At 50.1% G+C, this 11920-nt stretch overlaps 1 protein-coding gene across 2 annotated transcripts; it reads right to left on the bottom strand.

Moving 5' to 3' along the window:
- Nucleotides 1-1315: 1315 nt before the first annotated feature.
- On the bottom strand, nt 1316-8569 carry TSPYL2 (TSPY like 2). 2 transcript variants are annotated; one of them, XM_023743064.1, is made up of 7 exons: nt 7726-8569; nt 6044-6121; nt 5810-5921; nt 5594-5739; nt 5369-5463; nt 4233-5059; nt 1316-1968 (listed from the first exon to the last, which is right to left on the bottom strand). In XM_023743064.1, the coding sequence occupies exons 1-7, from the start codon at nt 8503-8505 to the stop codon at nt 1847-1849; spliced, it is 2160 nt and encodes a 719-aa protein (XP_023598832.1). In that variant the 5' UTR covers nt 8506-8569; the 3' UTR covers nt 1316-1846. The 2 variants fall into 2 exon arrangements, with proteins under 2 accessions (XP_023598832.1, XP_012414772.1); XM_012559318.2 differs by having other exon boundaries at nt 4233-5041.
- Nucleotides 8570-11920: the final 3351 nt, after the last annotated feature.

The following is an 11920-nucleotide window of genomic DNA, read 5'->3' as shown; positions in this document are numbered from 1 at the left end:
GACCTCATACCACCAAGAAAGCAGTGCTGGGAGCAGAGCGTGTCCTTTGGACCTGAGGTTCCTGCACTGAGATGCTCCCAGACCAAGGGAAGGCTGATGACAAGGACCTTCCTCCAGAGCTGAGAGAGAAAGCCTTGCCCTGTTGCTGAGGCCCTGAATTTGGACTTCTAGCTACTGGACTTTGAGAGAAAAAACTTCTCTTGTTAACGTCATCATCTTGTGGTATTTCTGTTATAGCAGCACTAGATAACTAAGACATTCTGTAAATCTAAAACTGTTCTAAAATAGTTTATTAAAAACAACAACAAACAACACAACTCTCATATCGCTTTTCACCATGTCACTCTCACCTGAGGTATAGCATCAACTTCCTCCATTGTTCTCCGTCCCTCCGATCTATTCTCCTGACAGTCAGTAGAAGGCATTCTCTAAAACGCAAACCTGACCGTATCTGAAGCCTTCCGGCGAAACAAGGGCGTTGGACAGAAAGTTCAGGAGGCGAATTGTAGAAGATACATGTATCGTTATGATCCAGAAAGAATCTGGGAGATATTTCTGGTGTCCATTGAAATAAAGTTACTATATCCAAAAACTAAAACTCAGCCTGTCCAAGGTCTCCAAGATAAAGCTTGCCTTTCAGATGCCCAATTCCCTCCAACCCCCATCGCACAGGTACATAGTAATTTCCCTTATCTCTATGCCTTTGCGTACACAAGCTCCTCGTCCTGAGCCCTCTTTTCCTGCCTTCTCTCCCAAGCGCAGGTCCAGGGACCCTGAACCCCCTCCTTGAGAAGGGAGAGCGCTTCTGCATCACTGTTGTGATATCTGGACCGATATAATTTTTTTCTATTACATGCGCACGAGAAAAATGGATTCCTCTGGTTCCCCCATGCCCGGCTTCCACTTAAGCCTGAGGAAAGATGTGACGCACAATAAATGAAAAGATGAATCATTAAATAAATATTCTAAGGCGCAGGGCGTCTGTGCGCCTGCGTGAGTGAAGTGGTACCCCGCTCTTCACTACCCGCTGAGTCCCTTGCAGCCGCCAGGGACGGGAGGGGCTTCCTCAGCATCGCCCTATCATTGGCCAAGGCCGTCCGCATTGGTCTGACGCAACACCTCAGCGGCTGGGCGGAACTTGCCCCCGAGCCAGCCAATCTCCCCGCAACCACAATCTTGCCTGTCATTGCATAGATGAAGTGGCTACCTGAGAGCCTGTGGGAAGGGAGACTGGCCGCTGGGGACGGCGCACCGGGCGGGACAAATGACAAGAAGCGGCACTTTGAATTTGCTTAGAATTTTATTATCAGGGTTCACAGAGAATGAGGCGGGGCTTCTGGGGGAAGGGGTGCGGGAATGCGGCAATGGCGAAGTGGCCTTGCGCTCAAGGCGGGCTAGCTGAATGGCAAAGAGAGGAGAGGGATGAAGCGGGAGAGAGGGGCTTGGGAGGTCAGAATGGCAGCAGAGCCCCCCAAGGCCACATTGGCCCTCCCCGCTTCTGGATCAGTGTCCACTCTATATACCGCGCGGTGGGGGAGGGCGCTGGGACCAACACTGACTAGGAGGAGATTGAGACGCCCCGACAAAGGCAACACTATAAATACGTTTAGCAGCACACAGAAGCCTACTACGGGGGAGGAGGGGGCAGATGGAAGGGGGAGTCCCCCTTTCCCTCCCCCCTCAAAATAAGAACTCTGCAATTACTAAACCATAAAAACTACACCTGTGTACGATGTCGGTCACCCCTCAAAAGAGCAATGTGGGGCCGCACGGCCCTAGCTGAGGGGGAAGGCAAAGGGGAACGGGGAGGAGTATGCAGAGACTCCTCCTACCAAGGGTAAGGCGTTTATCTTGGTTTCCCCCACTTCCCCAGGTTGACCCACGAGTTTTGGGCCTGAAGCACCTCCCCTATGTCGGAGTCTTTGCCTCCTGCCTCGTCATCGCTGTCCTCCCCTTCTTGCTCACTGCCTGCACAGGGAAGAGAGAGGCAAGGAGGGGGAAATGGAAGAGGGAGGTTAGATGGGCAGGTAGATGTCATTCTAGTAGGGTACAGAGCCTACAGCTACGGCTTTTGGAGGTCTGGGACCACTTGCCAAGTGCCTCTGCGTGCTTAAGCAGCCAAGAGTGTACGTATGAACTCAAGCAAGCCCACAGAGTGAGGGGGAATGGAAGGGAAGCAGGAAGGCAGGGTGGGGTCCCTGCCTCTGTTCTGTCAAGACTGACACATCTCTGAAAGTAGCTTTTTTTCCTCCTGTATGCCTCAATGTGCTTCTCTTTCTGAGCTCCAACCTCAACTGAATAAACCTCCCCTTACTCGTTTTCCCTAGGTTGATCCAAAGAGGACCCAGTCTGTCATCTTCAGACCAACTCCCCCCCTCCGCCCCTCCTTACACTCCAGGAATGGGTAGACAGCTCTGCCTCCCCTTCTCAGAAGAGATACCATCAGGTGTGAGATGGAAGAGGACCCACAACCACCTGCTTCCCTATTCTACCTGAAAATAGATTGAGTCAGCATCTATTTATTCACAATGACTTCTTCCTTTGTGCCCCACCCCTGCCCTCAATGGAAGCTTGCCAGGGAACCCATGGCCCAAAACCCCAAGACTGATGGGTCTTCCTGCCCCTTCCACCTTCCTCAGGAGCCTACTTCCCTTCCTTTGTATGCCTACAGCCAGGCTCAAATATCTCCTTGCCTGTCCCCTGCTATCCTCTTCCATTACCTTACTCCCAGCTTATCCTCCCCTTCCTCCCGTGATCTGGCTTCATTGATCCCCTAACACTACTCTCAACAAGGTCATAAATGATTTATTTAGCCCCAAATCCAATGGACACATCCCAGTCCTTATTTCACTTGACCTTTCAGCAGCACTGGGCATTGAATGAAAGATTCCATGACCTAGTTCTTCTGACTCTACCCAATCATAGCTTCAGTTTCCTCATCTGTAAAGAGTTGCTGTAAAGGATTAAATGAGTTAAAACAGAAAAGCACTTAAAATAGTGCCTGGCACATAGTAAGCACTTCATTACTGTTAACTGAACCCATAATTCTCCCCAGCCCTTAAATGTTAGTGGCCTTAGGGTTAAGAGTCTGCTCTGGCTTGTTACCCCCTTTCTTTACAACTTCCAAGTATCTACCTCATTCCCAGACATATAACCAATCACCTGCCTCTGAGCCACCTGTACGTAGATTTCTAACAAGCCCTTCCAACTTTCAAGCTCCTTCCTCCACCCCACCAATCCTACCACCACACCATTCCCCATCCCAGGAAATGCCACCTCCTTTTACCAGCCATCGAGGTCTGAAACAAACCTGGGAGTCACCTTAAATCTGCCTTTTTCCCTCAAACCCCCACATGCAACCTTTCTTCAGCATTTCCCAAAGTGTGTTCTTTGGTGAGCAGTGAACAGTAGCGTCTGTGGTCAAAGAAGTTTGGGAAATGCTGGGTTCCACAAAGTTAAATAGGTTTCTTACAACAGGGCTTCTCAGAACCTTTAAGGTGCATGTGACTCTACAAGAGGATATTATTGTGCGCAGTATTTCCCCAGCATATTTGACCACTGAATCCTTTTTTGAGAGAAGCAGCTTTCAGAGCTAGTGAAGGGTCCTTGTACTATGTATTTTCACCCTTCCAGGTCCTTGCTCATGTGATCCCTTCCCTCAGAAAATGCTCTATAATGCTCCTCAGTATGAATGCAGCTTCCAATTGAAATGTCACCTCCTTTCTCTAGTTCTCCCCTTTCCCACTCTTCAGGTAGAATTAGCTGCTTCCTCCTCTGGGCTCACAGAGTGCACTGTTCACTTCACCTCCACACACCTGCCCCCAAACAAACCTGGGAGTTCCCAGAAAGCCAGGGCTGGGTACAGAGTGTGTTGAATTGCAATGTGATTGCCACTATTTTTCCTGTTTGTGTGTGTGCGTGTACGCATGTGCATGCACGTGTGAGTTGTTCTTTTTAGTTTTCTACCCACTATCTCCCATCTCTCTGTCCACACTTCATTTGTCTTTTGCTCTGTCACATCCTGTCTACCCATCAGCAAGAACCGAAATCCATTTCTTTGGTTTTGTTAGATTTGGAAGTTAAACATTCCCTGGGCTTTGTTTAAAAAGCCACACAGAATGCTTTCTCTTTGCTCCACAAGAGCAGACTGTGTTCATGCCTTGATCCCCTGCCCCTGGACAGCCTTTCTCTGAGAGAAGAGAGGAGGGGAGGCAAGAGGGGGTCTAGCTCACCTTCCTCATTGCCCTCCTCTTCTTCTTCCTCTGACTCTTCTTCTGAGATGTCCTCTACCTCATCCTCATTGTCATTCTGGTTGTTGCTGTTATCTTGATTCTGGTCAGGATCGGCAAAGTCATTCTCATAGCCCTCAATGTCTCCATCATCATCATCATCACTGCCCTCATTGTCACCTTCATTGCCATCATCATCACTGCCCTCATTGTCACCTTCATTGCCATCATTATCTTCATCATCACTGCCCTCGATATCTCCTTCATTGTCACTATCACCACTGCCCTGGTTGTTGCCATCGTTGTTCTGGTTACCACCCTCAGGGCTCTCATCATTTCCATTGAGGTTCTTGTTGCAGTTACCATCAGCATTCTCATCATTGTCGTCAAGACTTTCATTATTGTTATTGGGATTCTCATTGTCATTGGCATTCTTGTTATTGTCTTCAGGGTTCTCACTGTTGTCATCAGAGTTCTCACTGTTGTTGCTGGGGCTCTCATCATTGGCACTCTCGTTGTTAGTGGTCTCATTGTCATCAGCGCTCTCATTGTTATCAGTGGTCTCATCGTTAGGGCTCTTGTTGTGATCAGGGCTCTCACTGTCACAGAGACTCTCACTGATGTCAGTTATCTCATTGTCAGTAGTCTCGAAGTAGTCGGTCGTCTCCATGAAGTCAGAGACCTTGATGTCATAAATGGTTTCATTGTCGGATGTTGCATCACTGTCTGAGGTCTCGTTGATAATGTCTTTCACTGCTTGATAGTCATCAGAATCTTCCAGGATCATCACCTCACATTCATCCTTGGTATTACTGTAGGGGAGCCTGAGGCTGAGTATTGGGTTGTTGTGTGTGTAGGGGTGTACCCAGGGAACACACTGAAAGGTGATAACTGGGGATCCAGTAGGCTATAAGGGCTCCCAGGGATGAGGCTGGGGTGGGGAGAGTTTCATTTCTATCCCTGACTATATAATCTCAGGGCAATCACACCCTATTTCTGGGTATCATTTCCCCACTTGTAAAACATATTGGACTGGATAATCTCAAAGGTCCCTTTTGGCTCTATAAGTCTTGCATGACACTAGCCTAGTCTTTTCCTGATCCCTAACAAACCACCTCTCAGCCACCAACCCCCATCACCTTTCCTCCTCTTGCTTCTTTCTGTTCGCCCTGTAGCCCCCTTCTCCCATCATGTAGTAGCGTAGAGGATTAACCCACAGGTCATTCTTGATAATCTGTTGAAAGAGAGGGGAGAAGGGAGAAGAAAGCCATGAGTATAGGCCCCAGACGTGTACTCCCACTTCCCCAGGTACCCAGGAGCAAGCCTAGCAAGGCCTTCTCTGCAAATGCCAGGAGGGGCCCTACCTCAGCAATCCTGTCGGCCTCTGGGAGGCTATGGTTTGAGAACCAGTTGAAGAAGCTGTGGCTAGTGTTCTGGTTCCTGTGCCTGTGGGCCTGGGGTTCCTGGCCCCGGTGCCAGCGGATTGGGGTGGAGTGAGACACCAGCCGGCCTGAGGGAAAAGGAGGCTATGGAGAGGGGACTGGATAAGGGGATGGACTTGCCCTGGGACTGCCTCTTACCTGAGCGGTTACGCTGGAACTCCTTGACAATCACCATGTTTGTGAAGTAGGGGTTTGTCTGGAAGTACAGCTTCATTTTGTAGCCCATGGAGACATGTCTGAGATCCTGCACCTGCTCAGGGGTAATGGCAGAATCTGTCCCTGTCACACCATGGCCCCTCCCACCCACCCCCCTCACGTCCAAGGACCAGATTCCTTGCCTGGTCCTACTACCAAATGTCTCTTTGGCCTGACCTGCAGATTGGTCAAGTAGCGAAAAATGTCTTCATCACGTTGGTTGATCAAGATTGAAATTTTGGGGTGGTTGAGGAACTGATGAGGGGAGCAGTTTAGGTCAAGGATTGACTGTTCAATGAGGGAGGGAAGAAGGAAGGGCCAGGCAGGGCAGAGAAGAGAGGCTAGAGCAAGAGGATTCCTCCTGTGTTAGCGTGATGTTTGTGGAGCAAATAGGTCATGGGACATGTCCCGTACTTTTATTCCCATGATACTGTCTATGTGGTGAGAGCCCACATTAATGCAATGTTAAACGTCTGTTAGGTGGCCTGACCACAGTTCATATAATTGCTGTATGTCTGGGTACTAAGAGGGCTATGCCCATGTGGTGTTGTGTTTCTGGGTGCTGAGGGCTTGTGTTCATAAGACGTGTGTCTCGGGCTGAGGACCTGTGTCAAGTGATGCTGTATCTGGTTGCTGAGGGCCTGTGGTCCCATGATGTATGTCTGGGTGTTGGTTTGTATCTACATGATGTTGTGTGTCTGGTGCTGAGGGCGCATAGTCACATAATGCTGTATCTGGGTGCTGGCTGAGTCCTGTGTCCACAAAATACTGTGTGTAAGGGTGCTGAAGGCCTTTGTTCATATGCTACTGCCTGTTTTCGTGTTGAGGGCCTGTGTCTAGATGATACAGTGTGTTTGGTTGTTAAGGTCCTGTGTCCATGTAAACCTGTGTCTGGGGGCTGGGAAAATGTGTTTATATGATCCTGTGTGTCTGTGTGCTGGAGGCCTATGGTCATGTGATGTCATGTCTCGGTGCTAAGGGCCCAAGAACATATGATGTTGTGTACAGTATCTGCATGTTGGGAGCCTGCGATCAGACGATGCTGTGTGTCTGGGTGCTAAGAACCTGTGATCATGTGATGCTTTGTATCAGGATGTGAAGGGTCTGTATCCATTTAATGCTCTTTCAGGATGTTAAACCCATGTGTTCTTAACATGTGGCACCAGTAGTGAATGGGATTCCTCTCACCCTTCCCTTTCCTTCATTTAACTCCTTGATCCCTCCACACGCAGGCTCTCCCTTTCCTGATACTGCAGGAGCTCCAGCCCCTCTATCCCACTTCCCTCCAATGCGGGGGGCTCCATCCAGGACTGGGGTCTCCCTAGTGTCTAAGCAGACACCTAGGCTTGTAGAGCCATGTATGACTTAGACACTCTTTCTGGGTATTTCTCTGCTGTATCCCTCCCTTCCCTCTTCACCCTCTCTGGGTTCATTTTTCTGCTATATGCCTTTTCTCTCCCTCTGCCTGTCTCTGAGGCAGTTTATCTTCTTTGTGTCCCTCCTGTCCTTTCACCATCCCTGGTCCAACTTTTCTATTATGTGCCCCTCACTACCCTCCCCCTTTCACCACCTGTGATCCTTTTTTTAATGCTATGCCTCTCCTCTCCCCCCCTTTCCCATCTGTGGTCTAGTTTTTATGCTGTGTGACCCCCTCCCCCCTTCACCATCTATACTCCAGCTTCTTTTCTGTTTTGTCCCCCTCCTTCCATCTCTCCTCCACCAAACCTAGTCATTCTTCTGATGGTGAGCCCAACCCCATCTTTGGCCCTCACCCACATCCTTTCGTACAGTCTAACCCTCCCCCAACCCCCCTTTCCTGTCATGGGCTCCCGGTCCATGAGTATTGACGACAAGGATACTGCGTTGACCCAGAAGCCTGGGATATGCTGGATGATGAGGTCTCTGCGCTCCAGGAAGGGTCTTCGCATCTGGATGAATTTGCGCTTGAGACGGAGGAAGGCCTTGCCTGCCTTGATGTTCACCGCCTCCAAGTCCAGTTGAATACTCTCCAGTGCCTGCAGGATGTACTCCATCCTCTCGGCATTCCTCTCTTTGCTTTCCTTCTTCACCTTCTTCTGCTTCCTCCTCCTCCTCTTCCTCTTCTTCTCACCTCCCTTTTCATCCTCATCCTCTTCTTCCACTATGATGACAGCCTCCTCCTTCCTCTTTGGACCAGCTAACCTCTGGGACCGCTGCCCCCCTGCGCTACAGGTTTCTCGGGCCTTCTCCCCAGCAAGGCTGCTGGGCCCGGTAACCTGAAAGCCGATTTCCAGGCTTCCCCCAGAAACCTCGGAAGTAGGGAGTGTTTCCAGGCTTCCCGTGGGAGGGGGCGCCCCCCCGTACCCCGACTCGATCGCAGGCTCCCAGCCGGGACCCCCAGCACCCAGGGTGAAGTACGCGCGGATCCCCCCCTCCTCCAGAATGACATAGGGTGGCGGCGGGGGCAGAGCGGGGCCCAGTCTCCCCCCGCTCATGTCAGCCAGCACCTGTGCCGCCTCGGTTTCCTCCTGGAGCCTCGGGCGCTGCTGAGGTGGAGGCAGAGGCAGCCGCAGGAGCGGCGGCGGCAGGTCGCGCTGAGGGAGCTCGGGGCTGCTCAGGCGGCAGGTCTTGGCTGGAGGCTCCTCATCCGGGCGGTCCATGGTGACGGCGATCACACAGCTCAGGGGATCGCGCTCGCCCCTTCGCTTCCCACCACAGACTCGCTGCCAGTCACACCTGAAGTGCAGCTGCCGCTTCTCACACGACCAGGCCCCCGTCACCGCCTAGCTCTGCTGTTTCCTCCCACAGCGCCTAACCTACTCCCTCCGCGCCAATCGCCGATGTCCCGCCCTCTCCCAGACGCAAGGGGCCCATTCTGCCTCGCCATTGGTTGCCAGTCGCCCACGGCAGCCCTCTCTAGACCCCCAGCCCACTCTCAAGCACTCTGCTTGCCAACACTACACGTAATCACGTTCTGATTGGCTCCTATTGGACCCACCAATCATCGGGCTGACTCCGCCAGCAACGAGAGGGAAATGCAAGGCGATTGGCTGGGAGGAAAGCCGAGGTGCAGTAGCTGGTCCCTCTCACTCTCCAAATGCTTGATCCAGTGGGAAAAGTAGCAGTGGTTCTGAAGACCAAAGAACAAAACAAAATACAACAAAACACCAAACAAACAAAGGCACTGAGCAGGATGTGCTCAAATAAAATTGAGAGAGCCTCGCTATCATTTTTTCCCCTTTCAGCGACTACGCACTTGGTAAATCTGCCCCTCACCCATCCTCTGGTTTTGCGCCTGGGGCGAACTCTGATATGGCCCCTCGGGACTCAGGTTGCCCTAAACGAGCCTGGAATTTAGAAACCCAAGGCCTTTGGTTTGGGGCTAGGTTTTGCCATGGCGTTTTCCACATTTGCAAAATGGCTATGGAAGTAATAATCACAAAAATCGTAAGTTCCTGTGCGTCATTAATGTGATACAGCTCATCTGCTAGATTTTTCTAGGACTTGCTATCTCTTCATCTACTAAATAGTCCCCCTCCTTTTCATCCTTTACTCTCCCTTTCCCTGATGTTGGCTGTTTTTAATTGTATTTCAGGTCTTTTTTTTTTTTTTTTTTTTTTGGTTGGAGATGGATGCGCTCTTGAGAGGTATGGTGGTAGAGCTCTGGCTTTGGTCTGGGATTCTGCCTCTCACTTTGTAACCCCAACCAAAATATTGCTAATCTCCGAGCTTCAGTTTCTTCTCCTCTAAATTAGATGTCCCAATAAAGATGTGTAGGAGACTTCCCATTGCAGCCTTGTAGTAGCAGAGAATTGGAGGCAGCATAGGGATCCATCATTAGGGGAATGGATAAGAAAAATGTGATATAAGATGGACCACTAGAATGAATTAGATCTACATATGGCAACAAGGCTGGATCTCTCAAAAACAGAATGTTGAGTGAAAAAAGAAACAGAACAAGATTTATAGTACAATACTGTTTATGTAAATTAAAACACACAACAATACCATATATTTTTCACAGATACACATATATGTAAATAAACACATAACCGGTGGATTGGAAGGACATACGTTAAATACACGAGAGTGGGTGCTTATGTGGAGGAGGGGAATTGGATCAGGGATGGGTGATGAAGGGGAAAAAAACAAAACAAAATTAAAAATAAAAGGGCTTCGCATGGACCAATGATGATACAGTGTGCCAAGAACTGGAGAGTATGGCCAACTCAATTCTGTACAACTGGGAGAATAAGTAAATAAATAGATTGTTAATTAACTGAGTGCCTAGGGAGCAGGCTGGCTGGGTAGACTCCCAGACTTCGGTTTTCTCCCCTGTGCCATCCCTCCCTCTGAATTTAGTCAAAGCTTACCAAAGTCCCAGCTGTATACAGTGAACCCTTAGGAAGGGCTCCCATCCCAGACTTTGCAGTCCCTCCAGAAGCCATTACTTTATTGAAGGGAGGTATTTCCTACCCCTTTGAGTTCCCCCAAGTTTTATCTCGAATTCCCAGTTCCCATTCTCCATGGTGGTCCAGTTTCAGGAACACCTTATTTAAGTTTTGAGTAGAAGACTGAGACAGGGTTTGAGGGTGGTGCCTGAGGGCTCCAGACTTTGGGAAGAGATAGGGTTTTCAAGTATCCTGGCCCCTATGCTCAGTGTCTAGTCAAAGGGAGGAAGATCTTATGAGACAGGAGTCTACCCTCTTGCTATGCAAACACACACATACAATTTTCAAATTCCATCTCTCTAACCACTCTACTTGCTGCCACAGGCACATACTATAGTTTGTCTCCTCTCACCTAGGTGCATATTTGTGTGTGTGTGTGTATGTGTGTGTGTGCACATGCATGCTTGTATATATCTCCACATACAGGCATTTGCTCATATGTGTGCATCAGGCAAGTTTTCCTCAGGGGTGCCTCCCCACACAAAGTCACACAGACACACAGTGTCTCACTCAAGCATACCTCCTCACACGTGGTCACATGGACAGGACACACAGGCACACAACACAGCCAGAAAGAGAAAACATCCAATATCGCATTGTTCATTTCAGTTTTTCCGTTTACAAAATCCAATGGTGAATCCAGGCAGTTAGAAAAAAGAAATGGAGGAAAATCCTCCTGAATATACACTATCCACCCTTTACCCACTTAGCGCCCCACCCCATCCCCTGGGAAAGGCACCCCAATAACTATCACTGAGAGAACAGGCACACCCCACTCCCAGCCACTCTGGTCTGCCTTCCCAGGGCCACTCCACAGCCAGGCTCATTAATGTTACTCCTGCCCAGAGTGCCCTCCCCACTCTTTTTAGGTCAAGGCTTCTCCAGTTCTGGGGCTGTCTTGGGCTAGAAAGGGAGCTTAGGAGAGGGACTTCTATAGGGAAGGGAAGGGAAAGGGGATAAATACAGATCCCTCCCCCAGGAAATTAGAGGGGGACAGAGATCCTGAGCAAGACCAGGCAAAGGGGTGCCAGCTTGGCTCACGCATCCACAAGAACTGGCCTTGAAGTGAGCCCAGAGTGGACTCTGCCCCTGGCCTGGGAGGGAGGCTTGGGATCTCTCACCTGGGTAAGCTGGCTGAAATCTACTCCTCTTTGCGTGTAGGTAAGGGTGGAGGGAGGAACGGGGAGAAGGGCTTTTGGGAGGAGGGAAGTTTAGGGCTGAGGACCCAGAAGGTCAAGGACTATTAAAGAGGGGCTTGAGGCCCCTAAGGCTTGAGGGGGGACAAAAAGAGATCAAGTCCACAGTGCTTAGAGGTTTATATCTCTAAGAGTTACCAAGGCCCGAAACAAATTTTCATCTTCAGAAGAGTGGCATGAACCCAGGAGTTGAATTCTGCTCTTACCCCAGGCTTTGGAGAGTCCAGCTCCCTCCCTACACTTCCTTGGGGGAGCTTCCCCTGCCTGTATGGGACCCACATTAGCACTAGTGGGGACAGAGTGGATTTCCATCCTCAGAAAGAATAGTTGGGGGTTGGGGATAGAGGAGGCAGCTTGAGAGAATGCAGTTTAGCTCGCATCCTGCTCTTCACCTAGCCTGGGCCCATCCCTGAAGGCCCCTCTCTATA

Source organism: Trichechus manatus, unplaced genomic scaffold, assembly GCF_000243295.1.
Source record: "Trichechus manatus latirostris isolate Lorelei unplaced genomic scaffold, TriManLat1.0 scaffold00233, whole genome shotgun sequence".
Lineage (NCBI taxonomy): Eukaryota > Metazoa > Chordata > Mammalia > Sirenia > Trichechidae > Trichechus > Trichechus manatus.
This window is presented reverse-complemented; position numbering and strand designations above follow the sequence as displayed.